Source organism: Tamandua tetradactyla, chromosome 12, assembly GCF_023851605.1.
Source record: "Tamandua tetradactyla isolate mTamTet1 chromosome 12, mTamTet1.pri, whole genome shotgun sequence".
NCBI classification, from domain to species: Eukaryota; Metazoa; Chordata; class Mammalia; order Pilosa; family Myrmecophagidae; genus Tamandua; species Tamandua tetradactyla.
Genome location: NC_135338.1, coordinates 35475319 through 35495566, shown reverse-complemented (window position 1 = coordinate 35495566; position 20248 = coordinate 35475319). Strand labels below are relative to the sequence as shown.

Sequence of the window (20248 nt, the reverse complement as noted above, 5' to 3'; positions counted from 1 at the left end):
GTAATGAGTAAATGGAATTAAGGGGCTTCACCATACTCCTGGCCCTGGGCCCAGTGGCCCAATTTATTTCAAATATGCATGATACCAACAATTCATTTATATTATACAAAGAGGCAGCATAGGATATTAGTTAGGAATGGAAAATCTAGCATCAAAAAGACTTGTGTATGAATGCTGGCTGACACTTATTAGCTATGTGGCTTTGAGCAAGTTAACCTTTATCCGTGAGTATATTTTATGGCTTTAAACCAGAGATAAAAGTACCTACGTTAGAGCTGAGGCTTGAGATGCTGTTTACAAATCACTCAGTAAATATTCACCATAATTATTATTAGGGACTCTGGAGAGGGTTCTGGAGGTTTAAAGGAGAGTATATCCAAGGGACCCAGGCATATCCTGCTCTAGGCAGCTAAACCCTGTTCTCCAAAAGGTCCTGAAGAAGACTGGCTTAGGAAGTGCTCAATAAATGTTTGTTGAATCAGTGAATAGGGTAAATACTCTATGGACCTTTGTTATTCTTATTGGCTGTCTAGCACCTGACATGCTTTCCTATGTTTGAGGAATTAAAACAGAAAAACTCCAGATAGCCTCATTCTCACTTCCTAAAGCTAGAACATTGGAATATGACTCAGGCTCTCCTGATAAAATCCAAGTACTCCAGAGTTTGAATCAGAAACAAGTAATTCAAAGAAGCTAGGAACATACAATATCTATTCTGGTGGGGGTAGAACTCTTATGTCCAGTGTCCAGGGGCAGCATACAGTGGGAAATCAAAATCCACTTTAGTAGTAAGGCTAGTGACTGAAGACCCAGTAAAAATCTCTTTGATAAAATAAACTGCAACATATTACCCAAGGCCAAAAGGGGGGTGAGGAAGTGGTTCAGCTACATCCCCTAAATCCAAACTAGAAATCTTACCAGCAGCACAAAGTCAAATACTGCAGACTATGATAGTTCTAGGAGCCTCCTATGTAAAAGTAGATCCAAGCCTCCTTGCCATTCCAAGACCCTGGAAAGGAGAAAGCAGAAGAGAGGACCACAGTCCTAGACTGACTTCTCATGAATAGCAACTCCACCCACTAGTACCTAAGGCTCACCCATTTTAGAGTATGACTAATCTGATTAGTAATTCCTCCTACCTCAGTGGGCTTGGAGGAAAAACAAAGAGAAAAGGGTGAGAGGACCTGGAGTAGACTCTTTGCTATAAGTCTATAATAATTATTAATGATTATAAATGCTGCAGTTCAAGTCTGGAAATCAGTGCATTATGATAGTATGGAGAAGGAACTCATCAGCATATGTGCTTAATGAATTAATAGATGTGGAAGCAGGGACAGACAATCACAATTGTGTGACTTACCTACCAACCAATCTGCCCACTTGTGAAGATAAAGAGCAAAGAAGAAAAATCAGGAGAAAGCAGGATTAGAAATGGAATTCTATAAAGGAAGTAGTTATACAGTATCAAGTGTCATAAAGACCAACCTAAGGTTTAAATTTTGGCACCTAGAAGACACTGATTAATCCAGCAAGAACAATTTAGATGGTGAAGGTGGTGGCCAGGTTTTAGCATGATGGTTCCCTTAGCCATGGCTACAATCTTTGAGAATGCTGAAGTCTGTCCCCACTGCTCCATTCTGATGCAATTGGTCTGTGATTCAGCCTGGGAATTTGGATTTTTAAAAGTTTCCCAGGTGACCCTAACGTGCAGCCAAGGTTAAAATCCACTGCTTCAGTGGATTGAGGAATTAACGGACAGAAAAGTACAGGTGACAGTATACACTTCAGTAGTAATCAAGGGGTTCAAAGGGCTAAGGAAGGGCATTTTTGCTTGAAGAGGCAGTGTTCAACATGCTTAAAGGCAAAACTGTACATGCCAGAGTGAGAGACTGTGGCTAGACTGAGCACTGAGCAAAGAGCCCAGGCACAGGAGTAGGGCAGGACAGATACTTGCAAGAAGGGAAAGAGGGGGAAAGGAAGTCTGTGAAGATGTGTAAGTAAGGAATTTCCTGCCTAAAGGATGTGTTAAGGAAGGAACCAGATTAGCTGCTTGAGGTTGTGAGGGGAAGAGGGTGGGTCAAAAAGTGGATAGTAGCAATGGCTACTTGAAGTTCAATTAAAGAAGACCCAAGAACTAGCCTTTTATTTTAAATATATTGTTTTGCATTAAATCTTCAAGATGGAAAAGAAAAACTGTATCATAAGAGATGGCAAAAAAATGAAATGAGAAATAAAGAAGCTTTCTCAATGTAAAAAAAAAAAAAAAATGAAATGAACGCTAAAAAGCCTACACATGAGCATCTGAGGAACTGTAATGATCTAACTCCTGTAGACCATTACAAACAATGAACTCCTTAGCCGCACATTTAGCAACAATCTGAGAGTGAACCCAGTTGATCCAGATAAAATATAGAGAAAATGTGGTTATGATTTCATGTCAAAGCTTTAAGATTAGAATATCATATTTTGAAATGCTGAATCCGGGAATCAGACAATGATATAACAACGAGATTGCTATTGTTCTCCAACTCTTGCAGTATCATTCGCAGAAATGTAAAACAAAGACAATAGGATATAATTAAGTGGAATCATTTAAAATTGATTTTTACATGCTCTGAAGTACTGAGATTAAGTCCTAACAAAAGATTATCAATAATGCAACAGGTATTTATTACACACTTGCTATGTACCCAGGGTGGTTTGGGTTTTCTTCCTAATTATTTTTTCATTTTTGTGAGCCATACTTTAAAGGATCCATTATTACCATGCTGGAAAATGCATGAGACTTTCTTTCCCTTGAAACTAAGTTCTAATGAACAAAAACCATGGATGGCAATATCTTATACAAATTAAGTTTTTACTGTCAATTGTGAAAAATGACTATCGTTCATAGCCTAAAAATTCATTGTTGTTACATTTTAATCCATTTTTAAAAGGTTATTTCCATCCATCTAAATATGGTCTTAATGGCATTTTCCGTCATACCATCCTTTCTCATTAATATTTCCAGGGGATCTTTCAGGATCTTATTGAGGAAAAAAGTATGGGGAATAAAGACATTAACAGTTTTTACCAAGAATAATACACAGAACATCTCTTTACTTATGAAGGGGAAACGTAAGAGCACCTCAGTGTTTAGGGTGATATTAATATATTAAAACTTTTTTTTAAATTGAAATTGCTGAGGCCGTGGTTCTCAAACTTGTGTACACCAGAATCCCCTGGAAGCTTAAAACACAGATTGCTGAGCCCCATCCTGATATAACTCAGTAGGCCTGGTCAGGTGAGAATGTGCTGATGCAGCTAGTCCAGAGACCCTACTCTGAGAATCCTTGCACTAAGCATCTCCCCTTCTCTTTTTGCCTTCCACTGCTCCACCTTCCGAAGATCCCTCTCCTTGGTGAAAATCTTCAGGATTTGTTCGATTCTTTAATGCTGTGCTTGATCATTTTTTATTTCCAAAGTCCAGCAATTTTATCATTGCAGTGGCAGTGAAACTGCAGTGGCAGGAATATTTCTTCATTTGGCCATGTTTGTGCTGCAAGCTTGTTAAAAATCTTATAATCCACACTCTTCAGCACCACTGCTCATTTATTTTCTTGTCTTTTCAATGTTGCTGTTTCTAGGCATCTGAATTTCATCTGTTTTAGGATGTTAACATAGGCCAGGGCATCACTGTGCCATTTGTGTTTAATGCATGATGGGGCGACACATATTTTCCTCGCTTTTCCCCTTTGTATCAGCTTTCTGGTGGGTTAAATTCAATCCTGATTGTTGACACCATCAGTAACTCCACTATCTCAACCAGACTGAGTAATAAGGAAATACTGGCACATAAAACTGGCATGTCCAGCACTTACATAGGAAACAAAAGCAAATATATTTTTTTGCAAGAGCAAACTGCCCTCCTGCCATCCCATGAACCATGATACATCTTCTAAGATATGTCTCTAATTAGAATAACCCACAGCTGCTAAGCCACCCAGTTCTCATCCGAGGTCAGACAGGGTTTACAAGGCATACAGAATACTGAATACAGCCTCTAATGTAATTTTTACAGAGCCTTCTACCCAGGAAGAGAAACAAGTAGCCTAGAACCCCAGTAATGAAGCTGAAATAAAGCAAAGACCTGAAAGGAATCATGCATCACCAGGCGCCAACATGCAGAACCTGTCACATCAATGACTGCCAGCCTAGCTCCTTCCTCTTGGCATTCTGTCACTTTCTCAATTCTAAGTGACTTCTGTGATAACTCAGCTCCTGTGCAGCATTAGGACTTCCCAAGCTGTAGTACAGATTGTGTTTCTAATTCTAAAATGCAAAGATACATCATTCGGGATTCATAGTTTAATTACTTGTCCTAAGTGTTGAGCTTTACTTAACAAAGGATGCCATAAGCATCTCAGATTAAGAAGCTTGATTTCAGGCTTTTGATTATTTTATTGCCTGTTTCATGGCCCAACAAAACAATAGCCTCAGGAAATTTCAGCTGTTCTTGATTTCTAAAAAATTCAAGACTAAATGTGGCCTATTTACCAACCACACGCAACTCATAAAGATTATACCATAGCTCTCCCCCCTCCCACCTCCAATTTGGCACCAATAAACAGCTCCTTATTTCCTCTTCTGAACAGTTCTTACCAAAAGCAACACAAGAGTTGTGATACAAAGGAAGCTGTTCTTTTAAAATACTGCCTCTTGAAAAAATAACCTTAATTCCCTCAAAATCTTAAGTAAAACTAACTTTTTATGAACGATCCTCATGCAAGTAGATGTCTCGATATTTACCATTGTAGAAAATATACAAAAATTATGATTCAGACAGGTTATCTGCATAACCAGCTAGGATAAATCAGAACCCTGAAGTAAACAAGGACTGTGGAGCTCAGCTTCAGTTATTACTTTGAGCAGATAAACGTATGTAAGCTCAAGGATCATTCTCAAAGTAAGTCATGCTATCAGAATTCCTTCAAAACTGATTATAAAACTTGACTATGAAATTTTATCTTTTCCTAAAAGGTAACAAATTTTCTTAATTTATAACATTATATACTGTACTATTTAAAAAGGAAATTTAAATTTTAAGATTCAAAGTACACTGAATTTTATGATTATTCCCATTGAATTGATTAATACAGAAAATAGAATAAAAGCAGTTGATTAATAATTCCTTAAGCATGCACATACAGCACTTTAAATGAGGAACAAAATTTACAACCATGGGTTGGGAAGCATGTGTGTGCTTAATAATCATTCTCTTCCCAGCTTATTATAGGTAAATGTTGCATTCTTGGGTGATCCCTGTATGAAAGTTTTCAAACTGTGCAGAAAAGCATGGCCAAGAAAAAGGATAAGTATTCATGCCATATTGTTTCATAAATATGGCTCTCAGACTGACTCAGGTCTATTACTGGAAATCAACATATTATAACCCATGGCAAAAAAGTCTGAAAGTCCAGATTTCAGTCCTGACTTGATTGTGATTTTAGGCAAGTCACTAAACCCTGTGATTGTTTTGCTCTATAAGATGGCAGTAGTCACTTACCTTTACATCACAAATGTTTAAAGTATAAATTAGAACGTATATATAAATTCTTTATAATTATGGGTAGAAAGGAGAACTATTAGGCAACATGTCATGAGGAAAAGATGCTGAAACACCTTAGCTACCTAAACTGCAGAGGTCTTTATAGGCCATGATTACAGAACCAATCTATGCATGAGACATGGGACCTTGGCACAACAAAGAAAAATAGATTCTCCCTCCAATGCAACAAACATGTTAGAAAAGTATGTAATGGTCACTGTGGGAAATAGATGAAAAAGCATATATGACAATGAAACCCACAGTTATTACTAAAGCAACTCAGTAATGTCATTTTATATTCAGCAGACATATTTTCTATATTCTATGGGTGCAGCCCATAGGGAAAGGAAGAGCAGCCTTGAAACCCTCTGAAAGAACACTACCAAATGAGGCCAGGGTGGCTCTCAGGGATGCCTGGGTTGGCTTCAGCACTGTCTTTCACCCCATAATCTCCATCTGTGACCTCCGCCTCCACTATATTGCTTGTTATGGACCATGGACATATTCTCAGTCTTACATAAAGTGCTATGTATACTTAGCTTCAAGTTCCCCTTTCAAAGTAGATTTAGGCCCCCATCTGCCTCTACTTGTCACTCACTGACAAGGAAATCATGGAACTACCACTGATAAAGACTATAATTTTTAAAGGGAACAAGATAGAGCAGGCCACCATTACATCCTGTGAAAAAAATGGCAATTACACTATGGCAAAAGGAGGCTATGCCCTGCTCTGCATGGATTAAGTGCAGGAGTGGGAGTTCCTCCAGAACACAGAGCAGTACAGTGCACTTAGAGAACAGCCTCCACATGTTTCAGAGTAAAAGCACTCAATTCAAATAAAAAAAAAAAAAAGCACAACTGTTGATCAGACCCCTAGATGACATGGAGTCTTGATAATACTTTTTTGAAAGGGTGGCTTTTCTCCAGCAGCTTCAAGCAGTCACTTATTCCTCATTTTGACAAAGCTGCATCCAATTTCAGACATGATTATATATATAACTCTTCATGCAGCTAAGCCATCATAAACACGCCATGTATAAAGCCATGACAACAGACATTTTTGCTCCCCAAAGTATGGCCCAAGAATCCATTATTATAGTAGAGTATGGATTTCTGCTTCAGGTTACTGACCTATAATACTAACAATAAAAGTCCTGCTTAGTATATAAAGGCTTACATTGTGACATGACATATTAAGAAACAATCCACTGACTATTTTAAAATTGCTGTACACCAAAATCATTTTCCTCATTACACCAATCACTACAGTATCTATAGGTGCTTTTCAGTAGAAAAGGAACTTTGAAGAAGAGGCAATGTACAATGCAGCTGCTGGCGATTCCACAAGATCATCTGCGGAAAAATGGAATAATTTCCCAAGGCCCATGCCACCGGTGTCTCTTTTGAGGTCCCAAAGTGAGAACTTGGTTGATTTATCTTATTGGCACTCTGAGTGACAAGACCAGGCTGAAAGGCAAGACTTACCTCCTACAAACACAATTCCATAGAGGCTTTGACTCAGTGTTTAAATTCATCTGGAACTGGTTGAAAATTTACATCTTTCTTAAATGATAGTAAAAGCTTTATACAAAGGGTAAGTAAAAGCATTCACTAGTTTTTCAACAAAGATAGACCTTCAAAAAAAGCAACAGCTTTGTAAATGAAGCTATTGGTAGATGCTGGGACAGCAATAATGATGCAAATAATAACGTAACAAATAAGCATAGCAAGATGTGATTTTTAAAAAATTGCTGTCCAATACTTGACTATTAAAAAAAAAAAAAGATTCCCACGATATGATTTTCTAAGAGAAAGAGTCCACAGCTCTGAAGAAAAGTCAGTCCCAGTGGTGAAAGGACTGGGAATGTCAATTAAGATATGGGAGACTGTATAAAACAAAGTCTAAAATTTGTTTCAACAACACCCAGTTGGCTCCTGGTATGTGACATATCACTCTCTAGCTGTATCCAGGGCTTTTTTCTTGTGGCATTTTAAAAAATGTAGCTGTAGTTGAGCCAGTGCCTTTCTCTGCTGCCGAAGTCCTGATCATCCACTCAGAGTTTGGTGACTTCTGAGCTTGTAAAGCTGGTGTGCCTAGCTCCACTGCTTCCATGTGAACTGATAAGATTATTACAACAAAAGTAAGGAGGAAAAAAAATCAAGGGGGGAAAATTGGAATAAGGCAAATTAGAATAAGAGGCACATCACAGGAAAATTTTCTTAACATATATATATATATTTTTTAATTTTAAACTTTATTTTGAAATGCTTTCAAACTTAAAGGGCAGAAACAAAAATGAAACTGAGCCCATACAGAAACCCCAACATAATCCTATGTCTATCGTGTATCTAACAGATACACGATATCTATCATTTATAGATATTACGTATCTAACAGATACATGGATCCATCAATCCTAACATTTTATCACATTTACCATATCATTCTATCTATCCATCTCTTTCTGTCTCTGTCTTTTTAGCAATCCAGTTTCTGAACACTTGAGTATATGTTGCATATGTCACAGTTCTTGAACACTTAATACTACCATATGCATTTCCTAAAACCAAGGATATTTATTTAACTACCTTAAGTGTAGTTATCAACTTTAAGAAATTTAACATAGGTATAAAGCTATATTCCAACTCTCACATGTCCCAATAATGTTTTTTGTGTCTTTTTTCCTCCCTTGATAGATACTGTGACCAGGATCAAAACTTGCATGTAATGGTCATTGTCTCTCTCTTTTTTTAATTGTGAAAAATAACATATTTAAAAAACAATAAATTTCAAAGCACACCACAACAATTAGTTTAAGAACAGATTCAGAATTTGGTATGGGTTACAGTTCCAATTTTAGATTTTTCCTTCTGGCTGCTCCAAGATGCTGGAGACTAAAAGAAATATCATTTAATGATTCACCACTCATACTCATTTGTTAAATCCTATCTGGTCTCTTATAACTCCACCTTCTCCCTTGATCTTTCTCCCAATCTTTAACGATATTTGGGCTATGCACATTCTAACTCTTCATATTGGAAGGGGCTGTCAATAACATGGGATAGGGGGATGGAAATAGTTGACGTTTTGGAGAGGCTGGCAGCTCTGGGTTTCAGGATTTATCTGGCCTGGGAACCCAACTGGAGGTTGTAGGTTTCTGGAAAGTAATCACAGTGCATGGAATCTTTGCAGAATCTCAGATAAAGCCTTAGGCATTCTTCAGGGTTGGCAGGGATCATTTTGGTTTGACAAACCATGATAGTTAGCAATTTCTACAGAAGCTTACATAAAAACAGCCTCTAGAGTAGTATTTAGACTATTAGAACTCTCTCAGCACTGATACCCTATTTGTTACACTTCTTTTCCCTCTTTTGGTCAGGACAGCATTGTTGATCCCATGATGCCAGGGCCAGGCTTATCCCTGGGAGTCATAGCTCATGTTGCCAGGCGGATTTTCACCCATGGATGTCATGTCCCATGTAGAGGGAGGGTAATGATTTCACCTGCAGAGCTGTTAACTCTTATATTTTATGTCCTATTAACTCAAGTGGCCACATAAGATTTCTCTTTTTTCTTTGCAAAAATAAATAAATAAAAGCAAGATTTAACTAAGAATTTCTACATCTGAGAAAATGGGTTTAACTGAATGAATAAATAAACTCAATAGTAAAATTCATACATAGTAACAACCACTGATTAAGCACTCATGAACCATGCACTGAATGCTTAAACACTGCACACTCATGATCTTACTTCTTAAATCAAACTCTTTAAAGTAATTTGAAGATGTCATTTCCATTTTACAGATCAGAAACTGAGGCATCAAAAGATCAAATAAATTGTTCAGGAATATCACAGAGCTGGTGAAGTTGCAAGATTTAAACTCAGATATTGAACTATAAGCCTTGTGCTCTTTCTAGCACACCCCAGTCCTCCAACTTGACAGTGTCACCAAAAAACCATACACTAAGGAAAATGGGAGAAAATAACACATTCAAGCTGTGTTTTTCAACAAGGACATTAACAACATTCTGGACAGTATTATCATTGCTTGTACAGGCTGTCTTGTACAGTTTAGAACACTCACCATTTGAGACCCCATCCACTAAATGCCAATAGCATACACCCAGTCACTGTGACAACCAAAAATTATCTTCACATTTCCAAATGCACCCTGAGAGTAGTAGTGCAACCACCAACGCCAGCTTGTACGGAACCACTCTATACTAAAATATAGCAAAATTAAAGGTTGCTCCCATTATTCAATAATTTCACTCCCAGAAATGAAACCTAGAACAGTAATTTTAAATTATGAGTTACCAAATCAATTTAGTGGGTCATGACCAGCACCTTCTTTTCTCAAAGAAAAAAAATAGAAAATAGCATAGCACACCCAAGGGTCTTTTGCAGATTTACATTATACCCACATATACTGAAACATGAATTTCTTACTATGGGTTACAGTAAAAGCAACCTTTAAGCTACCATTATGACACATATAAAAGAATTTCTTGAGGGTATGGCAGCTGAGGTTCAGAACCCTCAACGACAGCAGCAAGAAACATATTTTCTGTCCCAATACAAATTTCTCCTTCCCTCTCATATATACACATACGCACTCACACTCATATTTAATTGAAAATAAACTTCACAAAATCACACCTACGCTTACTACATGGTCACAAACCACAGTGGAAAACCCTGCACTAAACAAACTTTTGTTTATTTTCTCCCAGAGACATGTATAAGAATATTCAGTGCAGTACACCATAGTACAAAATAGAATACAACTCATACGTCCATCAAGATGTTTACTTGTAGTATATTCATCATACGCATTCAATGGAATAACATACGGTAGTATAAATGAATGGACTTCAGCAGGATGAAAGATGAATGAATTTCAAGAACATACCTGGATGAAACCTGTAACTTGCACAAGAGAGGTACAGTTTGATTCCATTTAAGCAAGGTTCAAAAGTATGCAAAACTAGACAACATATCACTTAGAGATGTTAAAATTATTTGAATAAACCAAAGAATTAGAAATAGTAAACACAAAATCAAAATATGTGTCCCTGAAGAGAGAGGGAAGATTTCAAAGGTAATTTCCTTTTTTCTTAAAGTAGGTAGTGGGTAGCTAGATATTTGCTGGACCATTATTCCTTATACCTTACATATTTTCTGTATTATTTTATAGCCATTCAACATTTACTAAAAAAAAAAATTTTTTTAAACACAGTAGGCAATAAGATTTTGACCAGGACAAGCGCCAACCTAAAATAGAACTACTGAATCCAACTGTGGAGTTGGAATAATAATGAGGATAACTGTTTCAACTTAAAGATTATATTCATTCATTCATACAAAAAATATCTATTGAATTTGTTCTATATATACTGGACATTATTTTAGATGCTGCGGTACAGCACTGAGCAAAACAGAATAAAAAAAAAATCCCTGTCCTTGTGACTAGAAACTCTAGTATCACTGGCCTGGTATACAAAATCTGATATTCACTAATTAACAGATTAACTGTCAGACACCTTTCCAAATGATGCTCTAAGGGCACATATCTTACTCCAAGGAGAAGAATGTCAGAAAAGGCTTTTGGAATAACCAAAATAGTCAGGGCTCTGAATAGAACCTCTTACCATCCCAATTCTTCTTTACCTAAAGCCATCTGCTTACTTTTTGAAGGACTAGAATTTACATTCCAAATTCAAGCTTTGATCTGTTCTGCCATTCTATAAAGAAAATCATCTTAAAGAAATTAACTCTGCTTTTCAACTCAGTTCTTTGTTTCTAATAGCAACTTACTCCTGAATTCTGGAGAAAATAATCCATTTTTTCTTTTCCCGTTACAACCTCTAAGAGCATGACAGCTAGTTCATTTCAGCATGAGGTAGAAACTCACTGGACATTCTTCATTCTGATGTTTCAAGTTTACAGGGTTACTTACTAAGATGCCAGGGTGTGGCTCTGTGCATCACACCTGCCAGCTGTAAAGTCATAAAGTGAGGGGTAGAAAGAAAAAGAAAATAAAAGTGCAACACTTTCAAGAAGGATCACCTAGCAACACTATGAAAGGGTCCTTTTCCCTGACCTTTTGTTATTATTAGTACAGGTATACCTCATTTTATTGTGCTTCACTTTAGTGCACTTTGTAGATATTGTACATTTTTACAAACTGAAGATTTGTGGCAATGCTGCATCAAGCAAGTCTATCGGTGCCATTTTCCTAATAGCATATGCTGACTTTGTGTTTGTGTCACATTTTAATGAAGGTATATACATTGTTTTTTCAATCATAATGCTATTTCGCACTTAACAGACTACCATATAGTATAAACCTAGCTTTTATATGTACTGAGAAACAAAAAAATTCATGTGATTTGTTTTAGTATAATATTCATTTTATTGCGGTGGTCTGGACCCAAATCTGTAATATCTTTGAAGTATGTTTGTACAAAAAGACAAGGAAGACATGCTGCTCCTTGCTGCTCTTCATTTTACTAGCCTTGTTAATATCTTTAAGTTCAGTCAATTCCAACTCAAAACTTTCTACCAGTGGGGAAGAGGAGAAAAGGAAAAGATTTGTGGCTGCATGTTTAAGAAAGAAGCTGAATTCATCTTAGTGACAGGGGGAGAGTGCTGGCAGAGATCTGAGCTATTTATTCTTTTAGGAAAATCCTATAAAGAATGACATGTGGAAGCCTCTATCTACAGTCTTGTTCATCACACTGGTGAAGAGTCCGATAACAGATGTATGCAGTAGCGTGATTTAGTGCCAGGAGCTGGCCCCTGATGTGTATTAATACAGCAGCAAAGCGGAACGTACCTCTCTTCATCACTCATTTCTATAAAAGAGGTGGAATCCAAGATGGCCTGATGCTAGGCAGAGCAAGCCCATTTGTTCTACTGACTGATGGCACAGGCTCAGGCTATGTCCTTCACCTCCATGGGGCACTCAGGTTGTGGGTGGAAAAATAAAGAAAATACTCAGTGAAGCGGGGCTTGTTTTTTCTCAACAAGTGAGAGAAAAGGAGTTGGCCTCAGTAAGAGAAATTTTTAGTGCTCAAGTCTTATTTAATACCTCCCTGAATACTTCCTGATTTGAATATGGATTAAGAACTTTAAACTCTTCCCAATAATTCTTCTCTTACAAAGAACAAAAAGTTAAAAGCAGGACCTAGATATTGAGATGGGGGGGGGGGGACAGAAATAAAAGAGGCGAAATTTGTTTTAATGCTTTGAAAACCTCAGATGAGGATCTGGGTTTTGATGGGTGGGGGGGGGTGTCACAGTTTGGAACCAACCTATTGCATATAGAACAATAGCACCTGCAAAGAGTCAGAAGGGGCTAGGACTGATCTTGACTCTGCAGCTCATCACGATGTGACTTGCCTCAGTTTTCTTAAGCGTAAATTGGGAATGAAAAGAGTATCTATCTCAAAGATTAATTGAAATAACACATGCAAAAGTGTTCCATTCTGGGCCTGATCATGTGAAAAGTAAAAATGTAAATCAACAAATAAAACATTTACTGCAGGGGTGCCAAGATGGTGGCTTAGTGAGGTGTGGGATTTAGTTCGTCCTCCAGAGCAGCTAATAAATAGCCAGGAACAGTACAGACCAACTGCTGGGGCCACATCAGTGACCGGACACACAGCATACCCCAGTCTTGACAAGCTGGACCAGCTGTGAGCCCCCCAGAACTCTAAGTACCCCAAGCTGAGGTAGCCGGCACCCCTCCCCCACAGGCTGCTTCCCAGAGGGGAAATGAAAGGGACTGCACCAGCAGCAAGGGCTGCACGCAACCAAACACCAATTGTGGAATTAATTCACAAACTCTGACTACTAAAAATAGTTCAGGCTCAGCTGAACCTCGAGTAAAAGTGGAGGTCTTTGGTTTTTGTCCCAGCACAGAGGGGGCAGTGCTGAAGGAAAAAGAAAAAAGAAAAAGAAAAAAGAAAAAAAAAAAGAGGTTTTGTTTTTTTGGATCTGAAAAGGTCTGAGTCCTGAAGGAAAGGAAGAGGCACATAGGACCTGGAGATACACAGAGCAATGTACCAACTTAAGCTCTTGATCGGCAAACCTAAGGAACAGGGGTCCTACTCTGAAAAGGATTTTTCTCTTTCATTTTGTTGGCTTTTTCTATGGCTTGACTGCTCTTTGGATACAGCTGAAAGGCTTCTCAGGCTCCACTGCCCTGGGTACAGGCAAAATTATTAAGCTTCTTTGAGTGCTTGTCTGGAGCTTGTGCCTTCACCAGAAGAGGGGTGGGGCCCAGCTCAGGTGGAATGCCTCCCTCAAGGAGTTCAGACTCCAGGGTCTGGAAAAGTAGAGTGATTAAAACCAGACTACTACCTCTCCTCTATCTCCACCATGTCCCCAGCAGGGAGAGTCTGCTGAAGTTAAAGGTATTGCATCACCTAATGCTGGTGGGACCTGCAGGCAGACAAGCGCCACATACTGGGGAAGATAGGAAAAATGGAGAGCCCAGACACTTCATAGGACAGCCTTTCAATCTACTGGATCTCACCCTCAGTGAAAACTGATGCATGTGACTATTTCCTCCTAACAGGAGGCCAGTTTGGTCTGGGAAAGTCTGGCTGGGGTCTATAATACCTAAGTAGTACTTCCTAAGAGGGGAAAAAAGGCACCATACAGGCAGGGCAAGAAACAAGAAAACATGAACTGAAAAATTCTGCTCTGTTAAACAAAATGTTTAACACGAATATACGTGTTATGGGTATTTCAGAATGAGAAGAGAAGGGAAAAGGAGGAGAAAAACTAATGGAGAAAATTATTACTGAAAATTTCCCAACTCTTATGAAAGACTTAAAACTACAGATCCAAGAAGTGCAGCATACCCCAAACAGAACAGGTCCAAACAGACGCACTCCAAGACACTTACTAATCAGAATGTCAAATGTCAAAGAGAAAGAATCTTGAAAGCAGCAAGAGAAAAGCAATCCATCACATAAAAGGGAAGCCCAATAAGACCACGGATAGATTTCTCAGCAGAAAACATGGAGGCAAGAAGAAGTGGGATGATATATTTAAATTACTAAAAAAGAAAAACTGCCAACCAAGAATTCTATATCCAGTAAATTACTAAAAAAGAAAAACTGCCAACCAAGAATTCTATATCCAGCAAAACTGTCCTTCAAAAATGAGGGGGAAATGAAAATATTTTCAGATAAAAAAATCACTGAGAGAATTTGTGACCAAGAGAATGGCTCTGCAAGAAATACTAAAGGGAGCACTAGAGACAGATACAAAAAGACAGGAGCGACAGGTGTGGAGAAGAGTGTAGAAATGAAAACTATCAGTAAAGGCAAAAAGAAGAAACAATAGATATGACATATAAAATCCAAAGGCAAAATTGTAGAAAAAAGCACTACCCATACAGTAATAACATTAAATGTTTATGGATTAAATTCCCCAATCCAAAGACATAGACTGGCAGAATGGATTAAAAAACAGGACCCATCTATATGCTGTCTACAGGAAACACATCTTAGACCCAAGGATAAATATAGGTTGAAAGTGAAAGGTTGGGAAAAGATACACCATGCAAATAACAATCGGAAAAGAGCAGGAGTAGCTATACTAATACCCAACTATTAGACTTCAAATGTAAAACAGTTAACAGAGATAAAGAAGGACACTATGTATTAATAAAAGGAACAATTGAACAAGAAGACATACCAATCATAAATATTTATGCACTGAGGCAGAATGCTCCAAAATACATGAAGCAAACACTGAAAAGAGAAATAGATACATCTACCATAATAGCTGGAGACTTCAATTCCCCACTCTCATCAACAGACAGAACATCTAGACAGAGGATCAATAAAGAAACAGAATTTGAATAATACAATAAATGAGCTAGACTTAACAGACATTTATAGAACATTATACCCCATAACAGCAGGATACACTACCTTTTTCTCAAGTGCTCATGGATCATTCTCAAGGATAGACCATATGGTGGCTCACAAAGCAAATCTCAATAAATTTAAAAAGATTGAAATCATACAAAACACTTTCTCAAATCATAAAGGAATGAAGTTGGAAATCAATACTAGGCAGAGTGCCAGAAAATTCACAAATATGTGGAGGCTCAACAACACACTCTTAGACATCCAGTGGGTCAAGGAAGAAATTACAAGAGAAATCTGTAAATATCTCGAGGCAAATGAAAATGAAAACACAACATATCAAAACTTATGGGATGTAGCAAAGGCAGTGCTAAGAGGGAAATTTATTGCCCTAATGTCTATATCAAAAAAGAAGAAAGGGCAAAAATACAGGAATTAACTGTCCACTTGGAAGAAGTATAGAAAACAGCAAACTAACCCCAAAGCAAGCAAAAGGAAAGAAATAATAAAGATTAGAGCAGAAATAAATGAAACTGAGAACATGAAAACAATTGAGAAAATCAACAAAACCAGAAGTTGGTTTTATGAGAAAATCAATAAGATTGATGGACCGTTAGCAAGATTGACAAAAAGAAGAAAGAGGATGCAAATAAATAAGATTAGAAACGGAAGAGGAGATATAACCACTGACCCCACAGAAATAAAGGAAGTAATGACAGGATACTATGAACAACTTTATGCTAATAAACTCGACACTGTAGATGAAATGGACAACTTCCTAGAAAGGCATGAATAACCAACACTGACTCAAGAAGAAATAGAAGACCTCAACAAACCAATCACAAGTAAAGAAATTGAATCAGTTATTAAGAAGCTCCCCCCAAAGAAAAGTCCAGGGCCAGATGTCTTCACATCTGAATTTTACCATACAGTCCAGAAAGAATTAGTACCAATCCTGCTGAAACTCTTCAAAAAACTTGAAGAGGAAGGAAAGCTACCTAACTCATTCTACAAAGCCAAAATCACCCTCATACCAAAGCCAGACAAAGATATCACAAAAAAAGAAAACTACAGACTAATCTCTCTTATGAATATAGATGCAAAAATCCTCAACAAAATTCTAGCAAATAGAATCCAGCAGCATATTCAAAGAATTATACACCACAATCAAGTAGGATTCATCCCAGGAATGCAAGGATGGTTCAACATAAGATAATCAATTAATGTAAACAACAACTCAAAGCAGAAAAAAAACATGATCATCTCAATTGATGCAGAAAAGGCATCTGACAAAATTCAACATCCTTTACTGTTGAAAACACTTCAAAGCATAGGAATAGAAGGGAACTTTCTCAACATGATAAAGGGAATATATGAAAAACCCACAGCTAACATCATCCTCAATGGGGAAAAACTGAAAACTTTCCCCCTAAGATCAGGAACAAGACAAGGATGTCCACTATCACCACTGTTATTCAACATAGTGTTAGAAGTTCTAGCCAGAGCAATTAGATCTCTCTGTTAAAAGAAATCACAGAAGAACTAAATAAATGGAAGGACATACCATGTTCATGGACTGGAAGACTAAATATAGTTAAGATGTCAATTCTACCTAAATTGATTTACAGATTCAATGCAATACCAATTAAAATCCCAACAACTTACTTTTCAGAAATAGAAAAACCAATAAGCAAATTTTTCTGAAAGGGCAGGGTGCCCCGAACAGCTAAAAGTATCCTGAGAAAGAAAAATGAAGTTGGAGGTCTCACACTACCTGACTTTAAGGCACATTATGAAGCTACAGTGGTCAAAACAGCATGGTATTGGCATAAAGACAGATATACTGACCAATGGAATAGAATAGAGTGTTCAGATATAGACCCTCTCATCTATGGACAATAGATATTTGATAAGACAGTCGCGCCAACTTACCTGGGACAGAAGAGTCCCTTCAATAAATGATGCCTAGAGAACTGGATATCCATGTGCAAAAGAATGAAAGAGGATCCATATCTCACATCCTATATAAAAATTAACTAAAAATGGATCAAAGACCTAAACATTAGCTCTAAGACCATAAAACTGTTAGAAGAAAATGTAGGGAAATATAAATCATATAATAGGAGGTGGTTTCCTAGACCTTACAACCAAAGCACGAGCATTGAAAAAAAATAAATGAATGAGAACTCCTCAAAATTAAACACTTTTATGCATCAAAGAACTTCATCAAGAAAATAAAAAGACAGCCTACACAATGGGAGTCAATATTTGGAAACAATATATCAGATAAAGATCTAGTATCCAGAATATATAAAGAGATTGTTCAACTCAACAACAAAAAGACAGACAACCCAATTACAAAATAGGCAAAAAACTTGAACAGACACTTCTCAGAAGAGGGAATACAAATGGACAAAAAGCACATGAAAAGATGCTCAACTTCCCTGGCTATTAGGAAACTGCAAATTAAAACTACAATAAGATATCATCTCATACCCACCAGAATGGCCATTATCAATAAAACAGAAAACGACAAGTGCTGGAGAGGATGTGGAGAAAGAGGCACACTTATCCACTGTTGGTGGGAATGTCAACTGGTACAACTGCTGTGGAAGGCAGTTTGGCAGTTCCTCAGCAAGCTAAGTATAGAATTGCCATATGACCCGGCAATACCATTGTTAGGTATCTACTCAGAGGACATGAGGGCAAAAACACAAACAAACATCTTCACACCAATATTTATAGCAGCATTATTTACAACTGCAAAGAGATGGAAACAGCCCAAATGTCCATGAACAGATGAGTGGCTAAACAAGCTGCGGTTTATATATATATATATATATATGATGGAATATTATGCAGCTATAAGACAGAATAAAATTATGAAGTATGTAACAACATGGATGGACCTTAAGGACATTATACTGAGTGAGATTAGCCAGAAACAAAAGGACAAATACTGTATGGTCTCACTGATATGAACTAACATAAGGAATGAACTTGGAGAATTTAAGTTAAGAACAGAGGTCATCAGGAGATAGAAATAGGGTAGATATTGGGTAATTGGAACTGAAGGGATACAGATTGTGCAATGGGACTGATAGTAAAAATTCAGAAATGGATAGTATAATACTACCTAATATAATGCAATAATATTAGAACACTGAATGAAGCTGAATGTAAGAATGATAGAGGAGGCCTGGGGCACAAAGGAAATCAGAAGGAAAGATATACGATAAATACTGAGATGTTACAATCTAGGAATGCCTAGAGTGCATAACGATAGTGACTAAATGTACAAATTTAAAAATGTCTTTGCATGAGGAAGAACAAAGGAATGTCATTACTGCAGGGTGCTGAAAATAGATGGTAATTAACATTTTAAAATATTAATTTATGTGTGAAACTAAAGTAAAAAATGTTTATTTGGTACAAAATTTATAGTTTGACTAGTGCATTTCCTAATATAACTTATGTGGACAGCTTAATTGGACACCATAAGTACATGGACCCTTGAGTAGGGCATGAGATTCTGTAGGTTTGTCCAGAGTGATGCCTCGATTAATCCCAGAAGGATTTGAACAGTGAATAAAAAACTATTTGCAAAGTCCCTTTGGGGGAACGGTGAAAAAGGGGGAAAATTCAACTTCCCCAGGTGGAGAATTCTTGATATTCTCACAGCAGTGGGGACAACCAAAGCAATAAACTGAGCCCCCAATCTTGGGGTTTGGTCATATGAAATTTAACCCTGCAAAGGATAGGCTAAGCCTACTTAAAATAAGGCCTAAGAGTCACCCCAAAGAAAACCTCTTTTGCTGTTCACACGTGGCCTCTTTCTCTCAGTCAACACGACAAGCAAATTCACTGCCCCCCCATCTCTATGTGGCACATGACTCCCAGGGGTGTGGACCTTCCTGGCAACGTGGGCAGAAATCCTAGAATGAGCTGGGACTCAGCACCAAGGGACTCAGAAAACCTTCTTAACTGAGAGAGGAAAGAGAGAAATGAGACAAAATAAAGCATCAATGGCTGAGAGATTCCAAACAGAGTTGAGAGGTTTTCCTGGAGGTTATTCTTATGCATTAAATAGATATCACCTTCTTAGTTAAGGCATAACAGAGAGGCTGGAGGGAACTGCCTGAAAATGTAGAGCTGTATTCCAGTAACCATGTTTCTTGAAGATGACTGTACAATGATATAGCTTTTGTAATGTGACTGTGAGATTGTGAAAACCTTGTGTCTGATGCTTTTGCATCTGATGCTTCTTTTATCTACCTTATGGACAGATGAGTAAAATATATGGATTAAAAATAAATAAATAATAGGAGGAACAAATGTTAAAGTAAATTTAGTAGACCGAAATGCTAGTGATCAATGAAAGGGACGGGTAAGGGGTATAATATATATGAATATTTTTTGTTTTCTTTTTATTTCTTTTTCTGAATTGATGCAAATGTTCTAAGAAATGATTGTGATGATGAATATACAACTATGTGATAAAAAAGAATGTTCATATTGTATGTTGATTGGTTTTATTAGTAAAAATTTTTTTAAAAATTAAAAAAAAACAAAACATTTACTGTAATCATCAGACCTGTGACCAAGATTGTCCAGACAGACCAAGTATGGACTATCACCAAGTAGTCATCACAAACAGAAGCTCAAAGGGGTCAATTTCAGAGTACACTGAAATTTAGTAAATAAATGTTAGAGGGCAGAATTCTGTATCTGTCTGAGATCTACTCCTTACTTAGCTATCAATTGCTC

The 20248-nt window shown here is 37.3% G+C and overlaps 1 protein-coding gene across 5 annotated transcripts in view; it reads right to left on the bottom strand.

Moving 5' to 3' along the window:
* Positions 1-7305: 7305 nt before the first annotated feature.
* GPATCH2L (G-patch domain containing 2 like) overlaps positions 7306-20248 on the bottom strand; it is a 56395-nt gene continuing 43452 nt past the window's right edge. For 4 of the 5 annotated variants that reach the window (XM_077123135.1, XM_077123138.1, XM_077123139.1 and 1 more), the window contains one exon: positions 7306-7705. In XM_077123135.1, the coding sequence (XP_076979250.1) occupies positions 7545-7705 (161 nt within the window). In that variant the 3' untranslated portion in view covers positions 7306-7544. The remainder of the gene's footprint in view (positions 7706-20248) is intronic. The other variant, XR_013160374.1, reaches the window with a different exon arrangement.